General features: G+C 43.9%; 1 protein-coding gene across 3 annotated transcripts in view; it reads right to left on the bottom strand.

Annotated features, from left to right (window-relative positions):
- Positions 1–25,045, bottom strand: part of Atxn7 (ataxin 7) — a 92,267-nt gene extending 67,222 nt beyond the window's left edge. For all 3 annotated transcript variants that reach the window (XM_050160490.1, XM_050160491.1, XM_050160492.1), the window contains exons 1-3: positions 24,936–25,045; positions 24,318–24,611; positions 24,011–24,079 (exon numbers count right to left, since the gene is read on the bottom strand). In XM_050160490.1, coding sequence (XP_050016447.1) covers positions 24,011–24,079; positions 24,318–24,600 — 352 coding nt within the window. In that variant the 5' untranslated portion in view covers positions 24,601–24,611; positions 24,936–25,045. The remainder of the gene's footprint in view (positions 1–24,010; positions 24,080–24,317; positions 24,612–24,935) is intronic.
- Positions 25,046–27,402: the final 2,357 nt, after the last annotated feature.

Here is a 27,402-nt window from a genome sequence, read left to right as displayed (position 1 = left end):
GCCAGGAAGACTGAAGCTGAGTTCAAATAGCACGCAGTTCTCTGTATTTACAAAGATTCAGTCATTTTTTTCTCAAATATTAATCAAATCTTGAAAGCCTTTACTTTTAAGACTTCTGAAAATGCTGATTTTAACTAGTATTATTATTGCTTTCACAAAGGGACATATTTTAGAGGTCTTTCCTTTGTCAGTCAGAAACACTCAACAGATAAATTTCAAGAGTGGATTTCGTCACATTATGTTATTATTTCCAATACTGCTGAGACCACAGTGCACCAGAAAGGTGTTCCTGGTGCAAATCACTAATAGGAAAGCCGGTCATGAGTGTCTATAGCAGCACCAGCAAAGCCACGGGGAGCTTAGACTGGGGACAGCACTGAGAAGGGATTCAGAGACATTAAGGAGGAACTGACGCCATGATTTGGTAATGGCCTGGATACAAGGGTGGCGAGGAAGGAGGCTCGGTTTCCTTCATTGGTAGATCATGGAGATGAGTGGGTCTAGCTGGAGAGAGAGAGAGAGAGAGAGAGAGAGAGAGAGAGAGAGAGAGAGAGAGAGAGAGAGAGAGAGAGAGAGACAGACCCCCACCTGGAAGAATGCCAGGATAGAGAATGAGGAGCACATACTTCGGGTGAGTACTAGGGACCACAGCATACTCCAGAAGAAACCAAGGAAACCATTGTCTTGGGATTCTTCTCTAACTTTAGGCCAATGCTTTCTAAGTCTGGCTCTAAAACTTCCATCTGCAAACATATAAAAGCGTTCACTGCCAGTGATCCAGTCAACCAGGATTTGGACTGTGATCCCTAAAGGACCCCCTGATCACAGTCAAGTAACCGAGTTCTCCCCAGAGGTAGATAATTCATAACAAGAATAAAAGTAAATCCCTGAATCTGTAAGACTGCTATACTCACACACAAATGTCAATTTTATGCTTCTGGAAACAAACCAGTCATTCTGAGCACTTCACCATCCGTGCCACAAACAAACCTCAGAGCTGACAGTACGCAGTCAGTCTTAGGAAGGCTGCTGGAAATAGGGAGGTCAAACTAAGCCCCTGAGAAATGTGGCTTCTTTAGCTTTAATGCTGATCCTCTGAATAGTCTCAGACCTTGGTAGTTCACTGTGTTCTTTAGTCCACACGTGATGCACAGATGTCTGTCTAGTCTGGAACTTAGAAGCAACAGACTTACACAGAGCACCATGGAAGGGCAAGGACACAGGAAGCTGCTGGCGTACTTCTACTCTCATGTCCCTGCCTTCCATACTCCCTACTCCCACTGCAATATTGTAAAGTTCTAATTACGAGCTGTTTGTTACCACCAGGAAACACTTCAACTGCAAACTGGTTGTGTTTAATTCAGTCACTCATTTCTGCTTCACAAGCTAGCAGAATTAACGGGAAACACCCCCTTAGAAAGGCTGCTGCCCTCTTATCTGTTGCACCTCTTCACACTCTGCAGTTTCAATGGTCAACAGCCCTCCCTGAACAAGGGACTCAAAGATGATTAGCCACAGCCAAATGCAAACCGAAGGGCTGGCTGACAACATCCTCAACAGCCAGCCACATTTAAGACTGGCATTTCAACTCAAAGGTCTATTTTCACCCAAATTTGTTTTATTTTAAATGTTTCTGAAGGTAGCGGCCAGATAAACATTTAAATACAATGTAATAACAGCAGCCCTTGTGTCAAACATCTATTAGGCACTCATGCGCTGGCGAGACTGCTGACGTCACAGAAGCCTCACAGCCAACAGGTGGCACAGGCACTCAACTTGACCCGAATGGACAAATGAGGAAACAGACCCTGTAAGGAACTGGCTTAAGAATGGGGTGGGGCTGGTCTTAAAAGGTCACACTTGATTGAACCAGATTACAGTGAGTTCAAGAATTTGGTCCCTATAGAAAGGAAAGATGCCTGTGTTATAAACTGAGTAAGATAGTTATCTGTGGAAAACTATTTAGTTTGTTATTTTATACAGAATACCGCTTAAAATTTAACATGGACTAATTTACTACAATCACTTTTACAGTATATAAAAATTATATTTAATTGGGTTAGGGGTTCAGCTTATAAGTAAAGTGTGTATCAGACCCAGGGTTTAATCTTTAGCATAAAAAAAAATAAAAAGAAAGAAAGAAAAAAAGTATTTAATGATTTTTTTTTTTTTTTGTGGAAAGGGGATGGGATCCAAAGTTCTTCAAGTAAGGTACAAAGCAGTCAAACAGTTTTAAGAAAAATTAACATGATAACACACTTTCCCAAGGGAAATTTAAAACACAAGGAGGGAGGAGAAGAGGAAGAAGAGGGGAGGAGAGATGAAGGAAAAGGGGAGGAGAGATGGGGAGGAGGGGAGGAGGGGAGGAGAGGTGAAAGGAGGGGAGAAGAGGCAGAAAAGAGGAGGGGGACAAGGGGGAAGAAATAAAAATACATGATAATAAAAACAAATTAATTTCCCATTAAGCTTTTGTTATTTTAATTAACATACTTCTGTCCTCCCTTGTTTCAGGAAAAAACAGCCTACACTGCCTTACTTAGTTATGCCCAAGCTTATCAATAATGCCATGGCCCTATCTCTGCCAACAGTTGGTTAATTAACGTGCATCCCACCTCTGGCAGCCTGCCTAAGCAATGGGGAGCACAAATGATGACACTAGCTGGGCAGAGCACTGCACGTTCTTTAGACTCCTTACCCTGTGCTATCAGAACACGACTGCAGTCGACAGCCAGCTGATGACTGTGAACTAGAAAGAAAACCTAAGCAAGCAACAGCTCCAAATCTGGCTGCGCAGAAGCAGGCCTATCAAGAGCCTCCAGCATGCTACAGTCTGAGACAAATGCTGACCTAGAATGCTGCTGTCAATCTCCATGTGCCCACATAAAACTATGTGAGGAACTTCCAGCAGCCTGCACTTTCCATCTGAAATCACAGAATCTCTCATGTACCTACACTCTGAACTTCAAAGGGAGTCAGTGTAAGCCACCTTCAAACAAATGAGGTCACATTCTCTGTGTGACTAGTGATTTGCATGTCTATCTTAGGGTTTTTTGTTTATTGTTTTTCTCTGCCACCCGCCCCCCCCCCCACCTCCCCTTCACTCAGTTTCTTTTTTGATTTCTTGAGACAAGGCTTCTCTGCTTAGCTTTAGCTAGCTGTCCTGGAACTTGCTTTGTAGACCAGGCTGGCCTCAGAGATCTGTCTGTCTCTGCCTCCAGAGTGCTGGAATTAAAGGCCTGCAGTCTTTAACTGTGTAATCCACAATTCAAATTGGTTTGGTCGGCTAGTCCTTAGCGTTAAGTAAAAACCTTGGAAACTTCTCAGGTCAAGGCTAAAGTTAACAATGACCATTTCTAGCCAGGCAGTGTTGGTGCACGTCTTTAATCCCAGCACTTGGGAGGCAGAGCCTGGCGGATCTCTGTGGGTTCGAGGACAACCTGCAAGGCCCAGAACAGCCAGAACTGTTACACAGAGAAACCCTGTCTCGAAAAAAAAAAAAAAGAGACCATTTGTAATATATAAAGAACAGTAAGACTACAAACATAAAAACACTATAAGTACCATAACAGCTGTCTTTTAGCGACCTTATTATATGAATAAAAACAAAATGCAAAAAAACCCCCAAACTTCATATAATTAATACTAGAATCCTCGGACAAACAATGTTTATACTTAAAAGAGAAATTTATAGGCAGTAACGTAAAATAAAGGAACGGCAAAGAATATTGCACAGCACTACACACTTACTCTACTCAAAGTACATATTCAACATGAAGCAATGGTGGTGAGAAAAATTCTGCCTTCATGAAACTCACATTCTGTTTGACTCATACCTCCTATTTCAATTATATTTCAAAATGAATGCACAGCATGACTAGTAAGATAAGCATTGCACACCCTGCACAGGCTCCCAGACTGCACACCCTGCACAGGCTCCCAGACTGCACACCCTGCACAGGCTCCCAGACTGCACACCCTGCACAGGCTCCCAGACTGCACACCCTGCACAGGCTCCCAGACTGCACACCCTGCACAGGCTCCCAGCACTGTCCAGCTGTATAAGCCCCAGAAAAATCTCATCAATAACATCAAACTAATATACTAGTTTGCATTGTTCATGCATCTCCAGAGTAAGCAAAAACTACTGAGGGGTTGAACATCCATTACGTATATGCTGGGGTGAGGGGACAATGCTGGCACCAGTACCAGCTAATGAAAGCGTACGTTGCTGACTGTCCTCAGTCGTGTGAGCACATAAACCCAGGAGCATCACCGCAGAACATGGGACAACATGGCTGTTCAGGTCTGACTGAGGTGAGAAACTGTGCGGACTCCCAGCAGAAAGGAAACGCAGGACATCCTTTACCATAAAGAGCTTCTTCAATCCAGTCACAGAACAGACACATGCAAGGAACTCACACATTCTTTAATGTCAAAGCTGCCATCAGGTATAAATATCACCTTCAGGAAAAAATTAAAAGTGCCCTCCAGGTTGATAATGTAGAGAAACTGAGCATCTCGGATGACGACCACTTGGTTCCGAGCTGTGGCACACTGCCACTGAAACTGAGACCAGGAAGATGGACTTCCCTGAAGCCACCCAACAGAATTCGGTTACTGTGGTGCTGCGAGAAGGCCCAAGGCCTAGTCTTCCCCAGAGTGGGGCTGCTAATTAGAACCAGATCTGCTTCAAGCGACAGAACTGACACCGACCCATGTATTCCAACACTGACTACTACATACACAACGCTTCTATACACACTGACTTTACCTACATTAAAGCTGTGGTTCTCAAGCTGAGGTAATTTATTCCTACTTCCAGGGAACACCAGTAATTGTAAGTTGTCACAACTAGAACCAAGTGGTGGAGGGCAGAGAGGATGCAGAGCACTCTACAATATACAGAACATTCTTCCCATGTCCAGTGTCATGATTCCAAAGTCAACAGTGCTCTGGCCCAGAAAGCCCTCGTTCTAAAGGGGCCTTGTGAAGGAAACCCCATTGGAATCGTACACGTCTAAGACCTGCAGCAAAATGTTAAGTGCTTTCTGCAAGGTTTCAGGGAAGGAAAGGGGTCTACAGTCTGAAAATCCTATGTAACAAACTCACATCTCCTGCAAGGCTCTTGGTGATCACAGGAATCCAGAAAAGTAAAACCTGAGTGACCACAACATGCTTTTTGTCCACCAGTACATACCCAGAATTTTTCTCCTTCTGCCTCTTACGAAGGACACCTCCCCCATCTAATTTTGATCTCTGGAAAGAGGTATCAATAGGAAACTGATATTGCATTCTATGCTCAGAGTGGTCCCACAAGCATAAACAAAAATACCCCAGAGGATCCCGTCCCTCGAGCATCCTCTTCCTACATGGCGAAGACCAGAACACCGGGTGTTAAGGGGCAAGGATCAGTCACAGCCTCTCAGGAGCAGGAACGAAGAGGCTGTGGGAGGTGAGGGAAGCTGCCAGTGGCGACAAGTAGAAAAGGGCAGACACATAGGGGTGTTTTCAGACCTCCCGGTTCCCAGTTCCCGAAGGAGTTAGTCTTCTTCAGCCTTTCAAAACAAATACAGTGTGGGCAATTCCTTACCAGGGAGATAACTGATGGTTCTGAAACAAGCATGAGCATCAGCAGTCCTCCAAAAGAAAAAAAAAAAAAAAAAGCCAATAACCTCTAATCTGCTAAAAATAAATAAATAAATAAATACATAAATAAATCAACAACAACAAAAACCCAAACAAAAAACAAAACAAAACACCACCTCAACATCACACCTTAAACAAATACCACATAAGCTAAGAGATGATGCTGGGCACTCTACCATCAGGAGTTCTCCAACAGCAAGCCATCACCTATAGGGTGGATTTATCAGAAACCCTGCAACCTTTCCTGCCTGAACAGGTGCATTTTAACTCCTAGTAGAGAGTACCATTCCATCTAGAAGAGACAGGGCACTACCAGTTACCAAATCGTCCTAGGATTTTCAGATTCACTCATCAAGGACTTTCTTGAGGAAACCAAAGCACATTCTGCCTTTCAGAAGACGACAACAGAGGCTGGCAGAGTGTAAGAAAAAAGGCAATGATAAGGTAGGAAAGACTACCCCAGGCTCTATGTAGATTACAGGGCACACATCCTAGGTAACTCTGATAGCTCAGAGGAAGATTATACTGTAACTAGGAAGAGGTAATTTTCTTACTGTTGGGGAGAGGATCAAGGGATAGGAGTAAAGGAGGGGAAAGTCCCTGAGGAAAGGGAAGTAACTGCCTGGAGAGAAAAGTTAAGATGCCAGAGGTAGTGTCAAATAAAACACTGTCCATCAGCCACAGAGGTATTGTTAGCTTCACCCAAGGGAAACATGATTCAGTGAATCATTTAAGCAGGAACAAACGACCATCAGACTGGTGTTTTAGAATACTGCTTTTGGCCACTGCCTGAGATCCTATTGTCTATTCCAAATTCCTTATTTCCCATTACCTTAGAGATTCAATTCTAAAGTCTCAAGTAGACTTAACTATCTGTGATCTCAGCCCTGGGGAGGTTAAAGCAGAAGGATCAGGAATTTCAAGTCAGAAAGACTTTTATCTAAAAAACAAACAAACAAAAACAACAACAACAACCTTCCAAAATGGGAGGAGGAAGTAAATAAGGAACAGGAATACAGGGTCAGACGCTCAGGACAAGCATCTTTCAGCTTGAACTTCTGCACCAATGACATCCATGACTAACCTCTGCCACCTCCAGGGACTCTTGCCAGGAATTCTGTAAGCAGATTACACCTACATCTATTGTCTACGATTCCTGTGTCCAGCATAAGCTAAACTGTGAGCAGCCAAGTTTCAGGCTACACAAGTTCAGGTAAACACAAGTTAGTTCTAGCTACAGCCCCTTTGTAAATTGTAAATAAGTAAATTGTAAATAAGGCAATTTCTCAGAAAAGTAGGAAACAACCTTCCCTAAGCACAGCAATACTTTTGGGTATATACCCAAAGGATGATCATACCACAAGGACCTGTGCTCAACTTTGTTCATAGCAGCCTTGTTTGTCATAGCCAGAACCTGAAAACAACCTAAATGCCCCTCGACCAAAGAATGGATAAGGAAAATGTGGTACATTTACACAATGGAGAACTACATAGTAGAGAAAAATAATGATGTCTTAAAATTTGCAGGCAAATGGATGGAGCTAGAAAACATCATAGTACAGGGCTGGAGAGACATACACACAGACAGAATATTGTATACATAATAAATAAATATTAAAAAAGAAAAATTATAGTGAGTGAGGTAGACAATTATCATATGTACTCACTCATAAAGCAAAGAAAGCCTACAAACCACAATCCCAGAAAACCTAAACAATAAGGGAGACATACATGGATAGAATCTACATGGGAAGTAGAAAAAGACAAGATTTCCTGACTAAATTGGGAGCATGGGGACCATGGGAAAGGGTTGGAGGGGAGAGGAGAGGCAGGGAGGGGAGCAGAGAAAAATGTGTAGATCAATAAAATAAAAGAAAAAAAAAAACAAGTTAGTTCCGGCAAGAAGAGGCAGTCAGGGCTGGAGAGATAGCTCAGGAAGTAAGAGCACTGACTTCTCTTCCAGAGGTCCTGAGTTCGATTCCCAGCAACCACATGGTGGCTCATCTACAACAAGATTTGATACCCTTTTCTGACACGTAGGTGGTACACTGTATACACAGAGAAATAAATCTTTAAAACAAGCTAGGATCCTACTGCACCCTCCATCCACCTTTCTGAAACCCCTTACCTTCCTCCCACTCCTCAGCAGCTCTCTGCAACATCCCACTCTCCTCTCTCATACCATGTGTGCAATCCTTACCCAAGTTTAACAAACTCAATGCATAAGCTCTCACATGTGCTCACAAGTAGCTCCCTGCCCAGTAACCTAGCACAAATACCCTTAAGCCTACAGATACGTCAGTGCCCAACAATTTCTCATAAACCATGAGATGGGGCGAGGGGGGGGGGCTTCTCAAGTGTCCCCTGTCATCCTGGGAAAGTCACAGATGACCTTCACACAAATGGTTTCTGTTAGAAGTTCATCAGGCATTGCAAACTTCACCAACCACTTGCAAGGTATTATTACTAACCCACTCCCTGATAGCTGTATAAAACTGACAGCACTGTCAGGGGGTGGTGCACACCTATAATCCCAGCACTCGGGAGGCAGAGGCACGCAGACCTTTGTGAGCTTGAGGCCAGCCTGGTCTATAAAGCTAGTTTTAGGACAGTCAGATTTACACAAAGAAACCCTGTCTCAAAAAAAACCAACCAAATAAACCTGACAGCAAGCATTTAACATTTCTTGAGACAAGTGTTTTTNTTTTTTTTTTTTTTTTTTTTTTGGACACAGTCTCTCTACATAACCCTGGCTGTCCTGGAACTCATTCTGTAAACTAGGCTGCCCTCAAACTCAGAGATTCATCACCCCCATACACACCCCACCCCCCAGTTCTAGGATTAAAGGTGTGTACCATTATGCCTAGTCTTGCTATCTTTTAAAATAGAAAGTAAAAGTGTTTCTGAAGCTGGGCTGCTAAATTTTCTTGAAATTAAGCACAGAGTCAGCCAGCAATTTGAAGGCTAAGACAAGAGGAACACTCCATGTTTAAGGCTAGTCTGGGTCACATATATGAATTTAGGCAATCCTGGGCTACTGAACAAGACTCTGTCTGAATAAACAAAACTAAGTGGGAAGGAAGGATCAGACAGAAAGAAAGTAAGGGAGGGGAAAAACCCTTCCTTCTCAACTTCAACATTATTTGAGAACCACACACACATACATATACATACATGTGTGTGTATATATGTATATATATGAGACATGAGTTTGATTTAGCCACTACTTTTTCAAAACCCTTAATTGCTACCAAAGGCTATAAGGAAAATAATTCCAAATTTGGGAAAAAATGGGCTATCTCAATCCCCTGTAAAGTGCTTATGAGTAGATTCATGGGCATAAGTATACAAAGCAAGGCATGATGCTGGTGTGGATTCTACAGTCACAAACAACTCCAAAGCCCTGCACCAGGCATCACACACACCAGCACCACAGTGATGCAAAACGGCCAAGGCAAAACTAAACCGCAATATATATATTCCTTTCCATCATTGTTTGCATATGGGTGACACTATCTTCAGGCTAAGCAAGAACAGGAAAAAAGAACCAAGAGTCAGATCAAACTATTCAACAGCAATCAGACTGTGGCTTACTTCAAAACGACTTAAACTAGGAATTCTAACCTCTCAAAGGAAGGCTCCTGGAAATAACCAGCTGCGGTGAGCCTTGCATCACGCTGAGAGGCTTCACTCAAGTGTTTTTTATTTATCCTCCTAGTGAAAGCCTGTCCCAGGTGGTTAATTTGCGCGCTGCTTCCATGATGTTTAAGAAATTTCTAAATTGTTTTATATGCTGTAACCAAACTACTGGAGTTTACTTTGTTAGAGGCAGCCACTCATTCAGCACCTGTGATAAAAATGCTGCGCACAGCAGATCTCAAGTCAGTCTTTTCACGGCATCAATGTGAGCCCAGTACAATCAGGCTGCTGCTCAATTTAAAAGCTGGAGACAACCCTAACTCCTTAATAAAACGTGCCTATTGCTGCTGCTCCAACAACGGAGGAGCTTCCTTAATCTCCAGGGACTGTCCAAAGGGTGCCTAATAACATTTATCAAAACAAACAAACAAAAACAAAACAATGCCAAGTCTTGAGTTGGCCAGATCAGAAAAAGCATCTCTGCCTCTTATAGACTGCAGCTGACATATGATCTTCCCTGAGCTTCAACTTCTCATTAAAATGAGAATAAGTGCCTGCTCTGAACTCGTGCTATAACTGGGCTCTCCTTGTGAAGCTGTCCAGAGCCTCACACAAGTGCACAAACCATCCCAGCTGGGATGACTAATATTATGACTCAGGTATTGACTGAAGCATCTTTCCACTTGAAAAGGGTACAGAAAGATGCCTCTTTATCAAGGCACTTGCTGCTGGCTGGAGAACTGTCCCTGGGACCCACAAGGTAGAGGAGAAGGATGGCCTCTAACTGCTACTAACGTGCTTTTAGACGTTCTTTCTCTTCTTTCCGCTTCTGTTCCCCCCCACACACACACAACAGAGTAAAACATAATAAACTATTGTTAAGTGTATGGCATCAGGATCTGTATATGTTAACTGTGTATGTTAACTGTATGGCATCAGGATTTGTTGTGTTTTCCTAATTTTTAAATGCCATCCATCAAAATCCTGTATTTAAGAAGTGTCTTTTCACATTTACAGGAGGAAGGAAAAAAGATCTTTGTGAAATGTCTAGACTTACATGAATTAAACCTTGTTTTATTGATTTCCCTATCATAACTGTTACTGTATGAGAAGAATGATTCATGAACAGATTATAAACTCACATAACAGATTATCTTCAGCAACAACCACCAGCTTTTAAGAAAATATCTACTAACACACGACCTTTAGAAGAACAGCTCACTGCAGCTGGCAGTTGACAATGAAAAGCTTAACAGGCGAAGATAAGGGGACAAAAGAGTGGCATATAAAACCTACAGTAGGCTCTGAGTCCATCTCTGCTCCAGCAGTTCATCAGAGCAGAGAAAACAGCCAAGAAACTGGAATAATGTGAAGGCAGAAAATAACCTATTCAGAGACTGAAGAAAAACAGTTTATTTTGGGAAAGAAAATTCCAGTGATGTAAGAGAAGAACTGGGCATACTGTCACTTATTTATATAAGTAAATACCATTTACCCCTCCAAAAAACAAGATTTCTTTTGTTTTATTTTTTATTTTTTTTTAAGACAGGGTTTCTCTGTGTAACAGCCCTGGCTGTCCTGGAACTCACTGTGTACACCAGACTGGCCTCGAACTTAGACATTTGCCTGCCTCGGCTCAAATGCTGGGATTAAAGACGTGTGCTACCATTGTCTAGCTGATTTCTCTGTCTCCACAGCATATTGCTGCTCAACCAAAATACAGAGCCAACAATGGAACAGAATACTACTTCTATGTCCTAGAAGGTCGTGTTAGTGAGTGATCTTCCCTGTTTTATGCCCTGGAAAATTCTGCAAGTCTAACCACAACCCATGTAAAAACTTCAAGCCCATAACAGCTGTCTGAACAGGAGAGAGGTGCTGTTTCACAGTGTTACAGTGAGGGGACACCCAACAGTGTAACAGTATGTAAAGAAGGGGGACGTGAGGCAGGAGAAGCACCGGCTCTCTCGGAAAGGACAGTGTGTGAGGGTTTGGAGTAGGGAAGACTCCTGTTGTGTGAGAGGAATCAGGACATAGCAACCCCCTCATGATATGTGGTTTCTCTTAAGTGTGTTTATTCTGTTTTGATTTGCACATGTTGAACCTACCTTGTCTTTCTGAAATGAAGCCACTTGAGTATAATGTTCCTAAATTTGGCTTACAAGAATTTTGTTGAGAATGTTTGCATGCATGTTCAAAGAAATTGGTCTGTACTTTCTTTTTCTGTTGTGTCCTTACCTGCTTTTAATATCAAAATACTTGCCTTTTATTGACTTGGTAGTGTCCCTTTTATTTTGTGGCTCTAACAGCAGTGAGTCTGTCTGGTCTTGGGCTTTTCTTTGGGGGCAAACTTTGACTACAGCTTCAATCTCACTGATGGACACAAGGGCGAGAAATAAAATCATTCTCGGCATTTATAACAGCAGCACCATCTTCACAGATGCTCTGCTTTGCTTTTAACTGTTGGCCATCTCTGTCATCAGGGTAGCCATTTCCTAAATACTGACATTTTTCAAAACCAGAACAGGTGTGCAGTAAAATATATGGGAACTGAATGAAGAAACACACAAGCTTAAGTCATTAAATGATCTTTCCAGGTGAAAACAGTCCATTTCAGATTTTATGAACATACTTCATCATCTTACTTCCTTAGCTTATCAATACCTAGAAACAGGGATTGCACATGTATGAACTAGGCCACATGCTCCGGCCCTGGCCTCTCCCTCAGACTCTTAATTCAGCTACACACTGAACAGTCACCCTTCCAATTTTTCCTCGACAACAGCGCATTCACATCCACCTCCTGCCCTCCAGCAGCATCTTCCTGGTATCCCCAAAAATGTCCCAAGCCCACTGCCTCTTCTTGGATGCCTCTGTGACTGGACTGGGCTCCCCTACTCCAGTAGCATTTGACCACGGCATGCTGAGATTCCTGGTTTTCTGGGCCCACATTCTCACTATTTGAGAACTCCTTCTAAGTACGTGTGGAAGTCTCACGAGGATGCATAACTGCCTGTTTAGCTGGGTATCTCCCTTTCCAGATACTGGGGGGGGGGGGGGGGGGACAAAACCAGATGGAATTTCTCCTCCTACAAAATCTCAATTCCAACTTCTTCCTTCTACAGAAGCATCACCTAACCATCTTCTACAACTGCACATTGCCACCTGTAACCAAATCTACTGAATTTTTCTTCTAATACAAAGGTATGGGGGTGGGGTGGATTTTGATTATGTCCAAACATCACCTTCCTGTGGCTCCTGAAGGTAGCAGCTATCCATTCTCTCATGGGTTCACTATTCCTCACTTCTGCATCCTTCCTACTGGCAACCAAATATCTAACAGTAACCAAGTTCAACCAAATGAAGCAACTCTTCCTGTCATCCCCTAAGGCACTATACCTATGCCTCCGCCTCCTGCTATGGTTTCATTTCTCCATTCCTTTTCAAAGCAAACTCTGAAATGTCCACACTTCCCTCTCCACTTCTGCTCTACTTCTTAGAACCTCACAACCAGGTATGTGCCTTTCCAACTCTGATGAAGGTCATTTATCATCTTACCACCAAAGTCTCTAAACCTTAACCCACTATCACATCTCCCCTGAACTGCAGTCTTCCCACCCCACGATCCGGAAACAACCCGACAGTGATTTCCCTGCAGTACAGATTAGATCAGTCCATTCTCCTACCAAGTGGGTTCCCATTACACTCCTGATCCACCAGAGGTTCTACCTGTGCCATTTCTATGGTCTGATCCTCTCTGCCAGACTTTGATGACCATTCAGAGACTCCCTCCTCCTGGATAATGTTCCTTTCTCATCACTATCCTCAGCTCAAATATTCAATCCTCAAGAAAGTCTCCCTTGATCATATTAACTCAAATTCATTTATTAGCCTTCTTAATTGATTGTGAAGTATTTGGTCTGTGAAAATGTGTATTTATTGGGTTTCTAGAGAGCAAGGGCTCTCCACTCAATCTCCTACACATATCAGAAAACCTGGCTCTTACAGTTGCTAACTTTCTATATAAATACCTGCTGATTGGATAGGTGAACTGGAGAATTACAATTATGCCTTCATAATGAGTCTGTCATTCTATCTTCAGCCTCTAGCTCATGTAAGACCTGGATAACTTGCTTTTCAAATGTTTTGGGGATGAAAGCTAAAGGCATGAAATAAGGCAAAGCAGGCACAACATGCTCAAGGCAGTACCCACACTACTAAAGCACCTACAGCATCCTGGAAGGAAGGTTTGTACTGTCAGAAGGTCTAACATCAAGGTTGTACCCAGCCATCAATAAGAACCCAAAGGAAGCTGGGCGGTCATGACACATGCCTTTAATCTTAGCAATTTGGGAGGCAGGCGGATCTCAGTGAGTTCATGGCCAGCCTGGTCTACAGAGTGAGTTCCAGGACAGTCAGGAGTATTACGCAGAGAAACCCTGTCGCGAACAAAAACAAAAACCAAAGTTGTGGTGATATTATGTTTGTGCTTTAATACATAAAGCTTGCCTGAAGATTGCCATGTGGAGCTAGCCACTAGTTAGCCAGAGGCCAGGTAATGAAGGCACAAGCTTTAATTCCAGAGACAGAGGCAGATGGATCTCTATGAGTTCAAGGACACCCTGGGCTACAGGAGATTGAATCAGTCTAAAAGAGAAACAAAGCCAAGCAGCGGCGGTGGCTCACACCTTTATTCCCAGCACTGGGGAGGTAAAGATGGGAAGTGATATGTCTGGGAGGAGATAGGAGCTCAGGATTGAGTCTGAGGTCCTAGAGACAGGATACCCCATTTGGTCTGAGAATTCATTAGAGATAAGAACTAGCTGGGTGCTCTGTTTCTCTGTTCTTTCAGCATTTTCCACTGTATCTGACTCGGGGTTTTTATTATTAAAACCAATTAGAATTCACATTACACAAAGTAGTTACAAGATTGTCTTCAACTGTGAATGGCACTAAGTTCAAATCCTATATTTAATTTAAAAGTGGCCCAAATTTAGAGACAAAAACCACATGACCATCTCAATGGATGCGGAAAAGACGTTTGATGATATCCAACATGCCTTCATGATAAAAGTAAGAGTGTAGAACTAGAGGGAACAAAGTTCACAGTAAGAGAAACCCAGAGCCAACGTCAGTCTAACTGAGAAAAGTGTAAAACTCTCCACTGAAGCCAGGAATGAGACAAGGATGTCCAGTATCAACACCCCTTTTCATGAATGCACATCCATCTGATCTGAAGCACTAGCTGGAACAATAAGGCAAGAGAAGGAAATTAAAGGGATACAAACAGGGAAATAAGCCAAACTCTCCCTATCTGCAGACAACATGATACTATGCATTACAGATCCCCAAATCCAGCCAGTAAAAACAAGAAACATATATAGGAACATCATATATAGGAACATACATATATATACATATATATATATATATATGTATACCTAACACATTAATGAAAAAAGAAGCCACAAATTTGAAAGAGGAAAAGAGAGATATACGGGAAGGTTTGAAGGAAAGAAAGGGAAAGAAGAAAAGTTCTAATTAAGCAAGGCCTCTGAGCCAGGTGGTGGTGGTGCACACCTTCAAGCCCAGCACTCCAGGAGGCTGAGGCAGGCAGATGTCTGTGAGTTCCAGGCCAGCCTAATCTACAGAGCGAGTTCCAGGAAAGCCAGGGCTGCACACACAAAAGAACAGACCTCTGCGATGACCATGTGTAACTTATATAATTACAGTGATATTTTCCACTGTAATATGACTTTTTATATAGTTCTAAAAAGAACAGGGTAACTTAAATGGTGAGCTACTAGAAATAAAATAGAAATTTCCAGCAAGTGAAAAAGGTAATTTTCTAAATTCCCTCATTAGGCAGAAAACCCCAGATTAGCTCTCCATATACAAAATCACATAAATAGCATTCTCATTTTTCTCTCTGATCATTTTTCAATGCAGTACAGATGGATGACTTATTCTGTTGCCTATAGTTAATATTTTTCTGCCCAGGAAATGGGGTCTGGGAAGCATTTGAGGAAGGAGTCTAACTATGTACAAACTAAAGGCTTCCCCTCAAAAAGTACATGCAAATCTGTACAAAGAGAAAAGAGTAAACACTCACCCTGGGCTTCCCTCTGCATGTCGGAGAGAAAAAGAGATTGCTAAAGGCGGGAGAAACATCACTTCCCACTTCTGACTTTTCTCCTTCTGTCCAAGGAAGCATATACCTTATGCTCATTTGCTGCACTCTGGCCAGCAACCTAAGACACTGGTTTCCTCACACTGCCTACATCTTGTCAGTTCAAACCAGCATTTCACTTTCTGCTGCTCCTTGATAGCTCTTCAGAAGCACTGAATTGAAGGTAGTGTTTTCATTACTAACAACGAGCACAATGTCACTTAATGCTCCCAACTAGCAGGTATAATCCTATCTATTTATATGTCTATAATATATCATATATAAGCATATATGTAGTCAACGGAAACATAGTAAAGCAATGCAACTTTCTCTGAATCATTCCCCCGCTAGAGCTGAAATTTGAACAAAGATTTAAAGATGGTTTTGGTAAATAGGCTATATTATGTGTCTTTTTTCTACAGCATCTAATAACTGCACAATATTTCCGAATACACTTTGAAGACAAGGATTCAGCACTGTGCTTCTCAAACATCACATATACTGATGTCTGGGAAGTCCGTATGGAAATGAGCAAAATAAAGACAAGGCAGTCATGAGTGCTTCCTAAGGCCAAGCACTTTCAAAGTTAGAGGACTATCCTTTAGCCCAAAGTGATGACGCTCATCTCCTGATGGTGAGCCCAAATATGAACGATGGTAACTATGCCGGGGGTTCTCCTCACATCTCCGAAACACCCTTGTTTAAGACATAAAACCTAACAGTCACTGGTTATACTCTACATTTTTCTACTCAAGCACCAAAAAAACCCTTCAGTTCTCATTAGAGCCCAAGATTACAGAAAACACTCATAAAGCCTAGGTCAGAAGCAGCCTCTGACTCTAGGTTTTATTCTAGTTGATGATGACTGCTACTAACTCCATCATATGCAAGAGAAAAAGCCCGAAAGACTCCCAGAGTCTTCATTACAAAGAGGAGTAAGAATGTTGAACTTTTAGTGCACATTGCTAGTGCCCGAATCGTTCTTTTCTCCCCTTTGCTCACTTATAACAACACCTGCTGCACAGATGAATGAAAACGGAGCCCACTGCCTTTCTCTCAGAAGCGGAGTAACTCCAACTGCTAAGTCTATTAATCGTTTCTTTTTCTTCTTAGAGCTTCAATCAAAATATACTTTAATAATCACAGGAGCACATTTATTAAAACTACTGCCATAAAGTTTGAATATCAATGTGATTAAAAGCAATCTTGCACTGAACAGCTGTTAAAGAGTGAAATTTCACTTCTCCAAAATCCCTTTAAAAAAAAAGGGGGGGGGGTTCTTTTAATGGTACAAATCCCAGATGATTATATTTACTATCTGCTACAACCTTGGCTTTCATTTAATCTATCTTAAAAGCAATCATTTCTAACACACACAATTCACACTCCTCAGATGATCACATGGCTCTGGTGGCCCAGGGAGGCTCATCTGGCTCTATTTTGTCTTGGGCTTTGCTTGTTCGTTTGGCTTTTTAGTGAAGTTCGTATTTCTCAGCCACATCAGGAAACAAAGTCAGGCTAACCTGTTCACGCTCACAATGAGCACGTGCACCTGTGGAATGGTCTCAGCACAGCAGGGTGGCTAAGCATACTGCCCAGGGTTCAAGGTTACATGCTTTGAGATCTTGGGGAATTACCTCATAGTTCTGAAACTTTTCTCATCTGTGAAAAGGAGACATAGTGGTGGATGACTACCATTAAAGACTCTCCAAACTTGACCTGTTCCCATGTACATGGGAACCCTGTGATAGGGAGGAAGGATGTTTGTATGAAAAACAAGTGTGTGTGGGTCTAATATCAACAAAGAACAGTGATGTGAACATACGAAAACACTGCAATAAAGTCCATTATTTAGTATGCTAACTTAAAAAAATATGTATTGGAAAGAGCAAAGAAAATAGTAAACTGTAGAAAAGCAAAACTAAGAGCCTACATCACGTGTGGCTCATATGCTACAGTGATATATACGTACACTCCTCACCCCCNCCCCCCCCCCGCCCCCCCCCCGGGGCAGTTTTCAAGAACCTGTGAGAAATGAATGAAGAGCTGTTCTCAGCTGGTGGCTATGCACAGCTCCCATCAACCAGGCCCCCAGAGGCTTGGGAATTCAGCATGGCCCATGCCAGGTGTTATGTATTTTAGCAAACACAAACTCATAACGACGGGGATCTACAAGTGCAGTCTACCTTTCTTAATCTAAACACACTTTCACTTTCAAATAAAGCCTGTCTATAATTCCCAAGACCTCATACAAAACTCTAGCTTCTCTAAGTCAGCTAAGGAATAGAGGAGGTTCTGAAGAGTGTAAGTGAGGACATCTCACAAAACTTCTAGCCTTTGTTTTCTGAACACTTATGGGCTATTAATGCAACTTAGCAGAATCTAAGCATCGCTGTCATGACCCAACGAAACCAGAATAATAGAAATTCCACTGTTCTGTATGTGAACTGATCTAGGAAAGTACGGCCTCAGAAAGCAATGATAAACGGTAAAGTGGACAAGAGTCTGGACTGGGCAAGTGTTTAAATGGCTTCCTTAAATCACTTATGTGATATTTTTATTAGTGAGTTAATCAAAATAAAGTGATTTGAAAAAATAAAAATAAGTTAATCAATTTTAAAGTAGACAAGATATGGCTGGTCATGGTGGCACACACCTTTAATCCTAGCACTTGGGATGCGAAGGCAGCAGAATTTCTCTGAATTCAAGGACATCTTGATGTAAGTCCTTCTGGGCCAGTCAAGGATATAAAAAGAGACTCTGCCTAAAAAATTGTTTTAATTTAAAAAAGACAAAAAACCTTCTCAAGCACAGCCTTTTTCTTCTCCATGTATTTCCTTCTAACTCAGACTCCTCCAACAGTAAATAAGCTTTTGGCTCAGGAACATGGCTTCTCCCCCTCAACACGGAATGTCTAAGAAATATGTCAGCCATGTTCAGTGGATGGGGTTCAACCATGGAACTTAGAGGACAGGTCAGTCAGCTTCTCCTGTGATGGCCAGACAACGAAGGGCTGAGATCCTAAGTTGTGTGGCCTTGCTGCATCCACTGTGTGGAGCCAGCAGCCTCAGATATATGTAAATGAGTGCCTGTTGCCATGTCCCAACACAACTTTCCTTAGGGACATTGGAATGGGAAGTCCTTCTATGTGCTGCTTTTATGGTTAATAAATAAATCTGTTTCCGGCCAATGTTTTAGCAGATTAGGGCAAGGTGGGAGTTCCAAGCAGATAGAGAAGGAGAGAGGAGGCGGAGACAGAAGTCATATAGGACCTCCGGAGACAGACACTGGATGGAAACTTGCCAGTAAGCCATAGCCACATGACAATACACAGATTAATAGAAATGGGTTAATTAAGATATAAAACTAAGACAGAAATACACTTAAACTATAGGCCAAACAATATTGCAAATAATCAAGTTTCTGTGTGTTTATTGTGGGACCAAGTAGGACGGAAACCTTCGCCAAAAGGACACTGATACATGAATTTCACATAATTGTCACATGTCATGATGCCATCTTTGAGTTTTCTTTTCAATTGTTTGGCAACATAAAAAATCATGGGCAGTATTTGACCTCAGACTGTAGTTTGACTATAATATCTATGGTGCTTAGAGGCAGAAGAGGCCTGGTGGAGCAGTCCTGTCTGGATCACCTCAAGTTCCTTTTGCCATGGCTGAGTGCATACCCTACAGCTACAGAGTGCACAGGGATGCTGTCTGTCAGGCAGGTAGCTGCTCACATCAATGCAGCCCAGAGGCTCATCTGCAGGGAGGCTACACTCTACAGATACTACAACCAGGCCACCCAAGCACGCCTCTAAATGGCATTTACATACAACAAGCCCCCAGATGTTCCAAAGGCAAAGAATGCTTCAATAATACCATAAGAGGCTCGGTTTAAACCTTCCCTTCACATGTAAACAGACCATAAGGACTGTCACCTACAGAACACATGAGTTCACAGAACACACGAGCGAGTTCATAGAAACGACAACCCTGAATGCCTTAAAACAAATGCATGACAAACATAACGGCTTTATTTTATAGACCACAAGGTGAAGCCTAAGCAGTTGGACAAAAGACAAGATGTTATGACGACTGATACGCTTCAAAATAGTTCACTGTGGGACAGAGGTGAGGCAAGACTGGACCATGACTCATTCGTCACTCAAGTCCTGTGACGGCTCCAAGAAGGCTCATCAAAATGGTTTCAAAATCATACATTAAAAAAAAAAAACAAAAACAAAACTTGGGTGTGGGGACCAGATATGAGAATCCCCAAAGAAAGATAAAGTATTTGAGGAAAATATGGTTAAATGTAATATCTTTAAGACCATTGCAAGCCAGGCAGTGGTGATGCACACCTTTAATCCCAGCACTTGGGATGCAGAGGCAGGCGGACCTCTGTGAGTTCGGGCCAGCCTGGTCTACAAGAGCTAGTTCCAGGACAGGCACCAAAAGCTACAGAGAAACCCTGTCTCGAAAAACCAAAACAAACAAACAAAAAAGACCATTGCAAATGAACACCTATCTGTTCTCAGTTAACTAACCCACAAGCCATTTTTCCACACTAGCAAAGGAAAAGGGTGTGTGCTGAACACTTTTTGTCAACTTGACACAAGCTGAAGTTATCTGAGAGGAGGGAACCTCAATTAAGGAAATTCCTCCATAAGACAAGGCTGTGGGCCTATATATAGGACATTTCTTAATTAGCAATCCCTGGGGGAGAGTCCAGCCCATTGTGAAACCTTAGCTCACCAAAATCCACTGTGCCATCAACTAATACTAGAAGTTATAGAAAAAGGCAGTTTGAAGTCAGGATGCAGATGATAACAAGCTGATCTCTGAAAGATGATGGACACAGCATCCTAACATTCTCCAGCTGTGCTAGAAGGAAGACCACACATGGCATACTAATTCAGGAATAATGCTATTTCCACCTAACTTCAGTGCACCAAGCTTCTTCCATAGCATCAATTTCTGGGCAGTTACTGCATGCAGGAACTGGCTAAAGCAAGTTACAAGAGAAAGAGAAGAAACACAGGAACATCTAAGGCTGCGATTCTGAGCTTTCACATTGAGAACCCAGAAGAGGCCACGACCCTCCAAAAGGGCAGGAACACACATTGCTTTGCATACATTTTCGGGAGAATTTGGATCCCAGCAAGCCCACTCAAGGGTCCTAAGTGGAAAAGATGATAGCATTCATATAAAAGGCAAACTGCAAAGTCAGTACTAACATTACAAGAACTGAAAGGGACAATTCACCCTCTACAATAACCTTGGGAACAGGTTTATCACCTCCTTTCCCAAACAGGAAAAGCTGTTTCCAGAGATGAAACAGCTCCTTTCACACTCTGTGTTTGCGAACTGCCTGCCTCCTAATCACATACTGAAGAATTAAGGAATTGTGTACGGATCCTAAGATCTTCCATAATGGAGTTTCTCATTCTTAGTGTTTCATTAATATGACCAATGCATCTACATATTTCTTGTCAATTTAACTTCACTGACAAAGGAACTTATACAGATTTAATTCTGCAACATCATTTGCTTGTAGGACGTATTAACGTAAGACAATGGTAAAAGTCCTGACAATGTCAAGGGAAGATAGGTCTAGTCCATTGTGGGGTTCATCTTTCTTTTTCTTCTTCGTTCTTGTTTTGTTCTGAAGGGTTGCATTGGGAGTGTCTGGACTCATATATGTATGAGGGGAAAAGAAGCTAACCTTAGACGTCAGTTCCTCTGGAGCCATCCACCTTGGTTTTTTGTTTGTTTGGGGATTTTTAAGACAGGGTTTCTCTGTGTTGCCCTTCCTGGCTATCCTGGAACTCACTCCTTAGACCAGGCTGGCCTTAAATTCGAGAGATCCGCCTGCCTCTGCTTTCTAAGTGCTGGGATTAAAGGCCTGTGCCGCCACCTACTATCTCACCTTGTTTTTTGTTTTTTTTTTTTTTTTTTTTTTTTTTTTTTTTTTCGAGACAGGGTTTCTCTGTGGTTTTGGAGCCTGTCCTGGAACTAGCTCTTGTAGACCAAGCTGGTCTCGAACTCACAGAGATCTGCCTGCCTTTGCCTCCCAAGTGCTGGGATTAAAGGCGTGCACCACCGCCGCCGCCGCCCGGCTAGCTCACCTTGTTTTTATGAAAATAAGCTTTCTCGCTAACCTGGAGCATGTCAGGTGGACTAGACTGGCTGGACAGGAAGCCCCAGGGATACACCTCTATCTCCCTCCCCCCTCCAGCAGTGGGACTTAAAGATTTAAAGCAAGCACCAACAGGCAGGCTTTTGGTGGGGAGTGGGTCGGAAATGTGGGTTAGAGGAATCAAATGCAGGTCTGCGGCCTTACACACTAAGCTCTTTACCAACAGAATTAGTTCCCTGGCTTTTTTTTTTTTTTTAAAGTCAAGGTAGCCTTGATTTTAATCTTTCATTAAGTTTGGACTTTTCCGTCACAAATAAACTGCCTGAATTAAACTTCAGTATTTTCTTTACTCAGAATATGCAAGCGTAAGTTCCAGCAAACCTGACAGCTGAAGCATCTTTCAAAAGGAGAGAGCAGCTTTAAAAGAGATGTAAACCAAGTATAGTAGTGCACAGCTTTAATCCCAACATGCTCGATCTCTGGAGGCAGAGGCTGGGAGATCTCTGTAAGATTCAGACCAGCTGGAGTTCCAGTGAGTTCCAGGACAGAGGTGCATAGGGAAACCCTGCCAAGAACAAACAAACAAACAACAAAACCACCCAAACCAACTTCTAACAAACGCTAATAGACTGATATTACAACCAGGTTCATGACCCCCTTTGGTACATAGGAGATTTTAGAACTTCATGAAAAGTCTGATGACTATATTCCCATTAGAAGAAATAGATGCAACAGAACAAAACTGGGTTCAGCCACTAAATTTTGTTGAGCCTCAGAGATCAAGGAATTCAGAGAAAGACATCCATCCTGTATAACAGGGGATCACCTACAATTGACATCCTGTGTGAGAGACCATAGAAGCCATTTAAGGGAAATACATTCACACCAAGCGTAAAAACTACAAGCAAGGGTGATTAGGTCCTTAAAGCTCTACTCTACCGCTTCCTACGAGGGTTGCCACCTAGTGATTTTAATTTTTCAAGCCCAGGCAGACTGCCAAGCCAACACTAAAACCGGACTAACAACTGATTTTTCCTATTGCGACATCACCACCCAGTCCTATGCTTTCCCTCTGTCCTCAGACGGCAGTCCTCGCTGGAAAGCTGGAAACCAGCTAAAGCACTGTGCTCTATTATGATCCCTTCCACTGGGAAGCGCTCCTAGGCCTGCCACCAGGGCCACTCTTCTTGGCAATACTAAGAGATCATGGCCAGCCGAAAAAGCCAAAGCAGGGAAAAAGAAGGAAAGGTAAGAGCTAAAACCTGCAGCAACTATCAGCCAGTTCTGCATTTAAAAAGCCTGCTGCCAAAGTTCTACTTCTTGGGCCCTGAACAAAAACTCTGCCAAAATAAACGGCTCCAGGTGAGAAATCACATTGCATGGGCATATGTAAACTCAGTATCCCAAACTTGTCTCAAGGCCATGACCTTTCTCACCATCCTGTGCCCAGGTAAGCAGAAGGATTCATAGAAAAAGGGTCCTCTCCAGGTCAGATGGAACCCAGCTTCCTAACCTGACTTCCACTGACAGCATACCTTTAGCCGTCTCAAGTAGCTTTCCACCAAAGAGCTTAAGGTAGAAGACAATTCTGTATTTCTGTCCCCTTACCTGGCAGAGCCAATCATCACACACTCCTACCGTGTGCATTCTTGGGTTAGATGATCTTTTGACAGCACCCTAAACTTTCACTGTAAACCCCACAGCGAACAAGAAAATCCCTTTATAGTCAGGAGGCAGAGGCAGACAGATCTCTGAGTTTGAGGCCATCTTGGTCTTTTAAAAAGCACATTCCAAGCAGGGCGGTGGTGGCTCACGCCTTTAATCCCAGCACTCAGGAGGCAGAGGCAGGAGAATCTCTGTGAGTTCAAGGCCAGCCTGGTCTACAAGAGCTAGTTCCAAGACAGGCTCCAAAAGCTACAGAGAAACCCTGTCTCGAAATCCCCCCCCCCAAAAAATAGCACATTCCAGGACAGCATGGCTAAACCAAAATAAAGTAATAATAATGTTCAAAATACACGCTCTTTGCTTTAAAAAGCCTAGGGTTGGTCAAAGTTTCTTTTCAAACATGTGTGGAACTACTTTTCAGGGCTGAGAACTCCTTCCTCCAGAGGTGTTTTCCATAACAAGGCCTGAACTGAAGGGATCTGGGTTAAACTCCCTGCAGGTTTCCTATGCCCATCACTTTGAATTGCTGTTCTGGCTGCACCCAGGTTTCCAGAGGGGATCCACTTCGCTGCCCATTACAGAGAGCCCCTAGAAACCTGGCTTTCCCAAATGATCTGCCCACCCCCTTCCCTCTTCAGCAGCATCCTTAGTGTGACAAGTAGAGAAGGTGGGCTAAAGCAACAAGGAAAGTTCCTCAGGGTTGGGTACAAACTCCACCGGGGGACAGGGGGAGGGGGCTGGACTCACCTTCCTGACAGAGCCCCATGACTTCGCGGTGTTTCCCAAACTCCTTGAAACTTTCATCCAATTCGGTCCCTAGGAGATATACACACACACAGGAGGAGGGGAGAAGCAGGTCAGTGGCCAGGAGTGTGACGCACGCTCACGCACGCACAGGGTAGGTGTGGGCACCTCCGCGTTCCACACCCAGGGAAAGATAGCATCTCTGACCCCCGAGGGGGCGGGTCACAGGACAAGGCGCGGGGGGAGGGGAGCGGGGCCTGAGGGGGGGGGAGGCGGGGGGCGTGGGGAGCGGGGAGGCGTGGACACTCACCATCCTTCCCAGGAAGTTTGGAGGCTTCCACCCACAGATTCCACGGCTGTCCCAGCATCGCTTCGGGACTGGGCAGGGGCCTGCGCTCCCCCAGCGTCGCCATGGCGGCGGCCGAGGTGCTGGCGGCCCCGGGGCCGCCGTCCTCTGGCCGTGGGCGCCGCGGCGGCGGGTGCTGCCGCTGGGGCTGCAGAGGCTGTGGCTGCTGCTGCTGCCGGGCGGCCGCTGCTCCGCCCGCCGCGCGGCGCGGCTCCCCCCTGACGTCATCCGCGGCCCGCTCCGACATTCTTTCCGCTCCTACAATGTAACAAAAAGGGGGAAAAGAGTGGCGCGGGGGCCGCTTTTAAGGAGGCGCCGCGGAGTTCCGGCGGCGTGCGCGGCCCGCAGGCCGGTGCCGCTGACAGCCCCCGGGCCCCGCCGCCGCCCCCGTCCGGGCGCAAAGTCCGCGGCGCAGCTGGCTTTCGCTTTCGCCTCCCTCCCGCGGCCCTCGCCGGGCGCCGGCTGCGGCCGCCACTGCGGCGCTGGCTGCCCGGCCCGGGCCGCCTCGGGAGGTCGGGGCCCGGAGCCACCCCGCCGCGGCCTCGGGCCCGCCCGCCCGCGCCCCGGCTCGCCGCTGCCCACCCTGCGGCCGCTCGCATCCCGGCCCGGCCGGCAGCCCCGCTCCTTCCTTCCGTCCGCGCGTCCGTCCGAGCGGCGGCGCCCGGCCGGCTCCCTTAAGCGGAGGCGCCTCCTGTCGCCTCCTCCCCCTCGCCGGTCCCTCCCTCTCGGCTCGCTCCGGCGAAGTTTGCACGTCAAGCCCCCGGAGTGGAGCCAGGGCGAAGTCGGAAACGCAGCCACCTATGGAAGAGCCGGCCGGTCGGCCCCGGCGCAGCGACTCGTGCGTCGCCCAGGCCCTCCCTCCGGAGCCTCGGGCACCGACACTGCGCCCTGAGCTCGCGGACGGCTGCACAGTAGCTGCTGGAGCATGAATGGGAAGCCACCACTGTGCGGACGCCGGCACCTCAGGAGCCACCGGCAGGTGTGAAAATGCCGCCCAGGTGTCGAGCCCCTACTGCATGGGAAGCCGCCCGCGTGTACCTCCGTGTCTACAACGGAGGGTCTCACTGTGTGTCCTGGGAACTTGAAATTCTTCTCCAGCAAGAAGGGGCCCACGAAATCAGTGTATCACTTTGTTGTTAGTCTCTATTTATGGTTGTATCTTCTAGGATCAGATGAGAACCCATGGCTTATGCAATATACGAAAGACAAGTGTGTTTGGTCAGATTTTAATCATCAATTTAGGAACTAGCACATAAATTTAACATCTTCCTCTCAGTATACACATACACAGCTTTTGCTTACGTGATGGGCTGTGGATCAAACAACTAAAGCATTCATAACCACGGACCACATGGAGCCTATAGTAAATGTTGCTGTTATTGCTGTTATCACAAACGGTGCAACAATTGGAGACAAAACTGTGAATGTGATCATCACGTTTCACTTCTCAGTAAAGGAGCACACTTCTAACCTGGTCTAAGTCTCTTGCTTACAGGTGTTTTCAAAGCCTTGGTGAGGAGGAGGTGAGCTTTCTGTACTTGGTGTTACTATTACTTGTGTTTTCTTTAATCACAAATTAAGAGAGGTCACCAACTTCTCTGTTGAAGAAATATGTACCTTACAAACATCTCTAAAATGTTTAAATGAAAGCAAGAGTGACTAAGGACCAAGGCGTGATGGCACATGCCTTAAATCCCAGCAATCGGAGATCTCTGAGTTTGAGGCAGCCTGGTCTACAGAGGGAATTCCAGAACAGCCAGAACTACAGAGAAACCCTGTCTGGAAAAAAACAAAACAAAACAAACAAACAAAAAGAAAACCCAACAATTTAAAAAAGTGAGTATGGAAATGTTTTCACAATATATTAAAGTCAAGACTCAGTGAAAAGATTTTGATTCGGGTGCAGATTTAAAAGCTTGAACTGGGTATGGTAGCATGTGCCCAGAGTCCCAGTCACTTAGAAGCCGGCTGAAGCAAGAGGAGTAGCTGTGTAATAGTTCTGGACCAGACTGAGAAACAGAGGAAGAATTGTCTTAAATAAAGCATAACCACACTTTCTGGTGTGGTTTTCCCTGAATTGCACACAAATTAATCAAAAAGGGAGCTGATGATGTTCCTCACACCTCAGGCTCTCCACCTACAGACTCAACAAAGTACATGAAAATATACTTTGATACTTTAAAATTGTATCCATACTGAAAATGTATAGATTTTAAAAATTTCCCTAAATACAATGTTACGACTGTTTACAGACTTACATTTGAATGAGTATTACAAGTGATCCAGAGGTGAGCTGATGTACAGTTTATGTGCCTATTTGTAGAAGGAACATGAGCACTTGTCAATTTCAGTCTGGGGGGTGGTGGTCCTGGAATCTCATGCCAAGGAATAGTTGTAACCAAAACTGATTAAGATAACTGGAAGATTTTTAAATTAAAAAAAAAATTCGGGAATAAAGAGATGGCTCAGCAATTAAGAGCAATGGCTGCTCTTCCAGAGGACCCAGGTGCAAATTTCAGTATACACAAGGCAACTCACAACTGTCTGTAACTCCAGTTCCAGGGTATCTGACACCTTCCCACCAATGCACATAAATTAAAAATAAAAATTATTCCTATAAGTTTTAACTTCCTATATAAAAGTATCCATGAGTGAAATGCTAGGTTAAAAATACGTATTACTATTACTAGTTCACCATAGGCTGTCTCCAATGCAGTCACGAAGATTTTTCATTTATCTTGAATCATTGAAACATTTGCATGAATGTTTCCCAAGATACAATACATCCAATTTATTTATTACTTTTAATTTTGTAATTCTATGAGATAAAATTTGAATTCCTTGGGACTGCTTACTTAAAGCAAAGCTTAGGAGCACAACCATTTAAATACCAACACCATAGCTATTTGATATTAAGAAAAAAAACTTAGATACTGCAAGGAGCTTGCATCTTGAGTACAAATGTTCTGATGGCTGAAAGTAGAGGGTGAGAATGAAAATACAAGGAAAATGGCAAGCATCAAGTTTGGTCTCACTTCTTAAGGCATTC

Source organism: Alexandromys fortis, unplaced genomic scaffold (assembly GCF_014885135.2).
Source record: "Alexandromys fortis isolate MF-2015 unplaced genomic scaffold, M_Fortis_MF-2015_v1.1 scaffold_116, whole genome shotgun sequence".
In the NCBI taxonomy this organism is placed as follows: domain Eukaryota; kingdom Metazoa; phylum Chordata; class Mammalia; order Rodentia; family Cricetidae; genus Alexandromys; species Alexandromys fortis.
The sequence above is the reverse complement of the archived record's forward strand: the minus strand, read 5'-3'. Positions and strand labels throughout refer to the sequence as shown.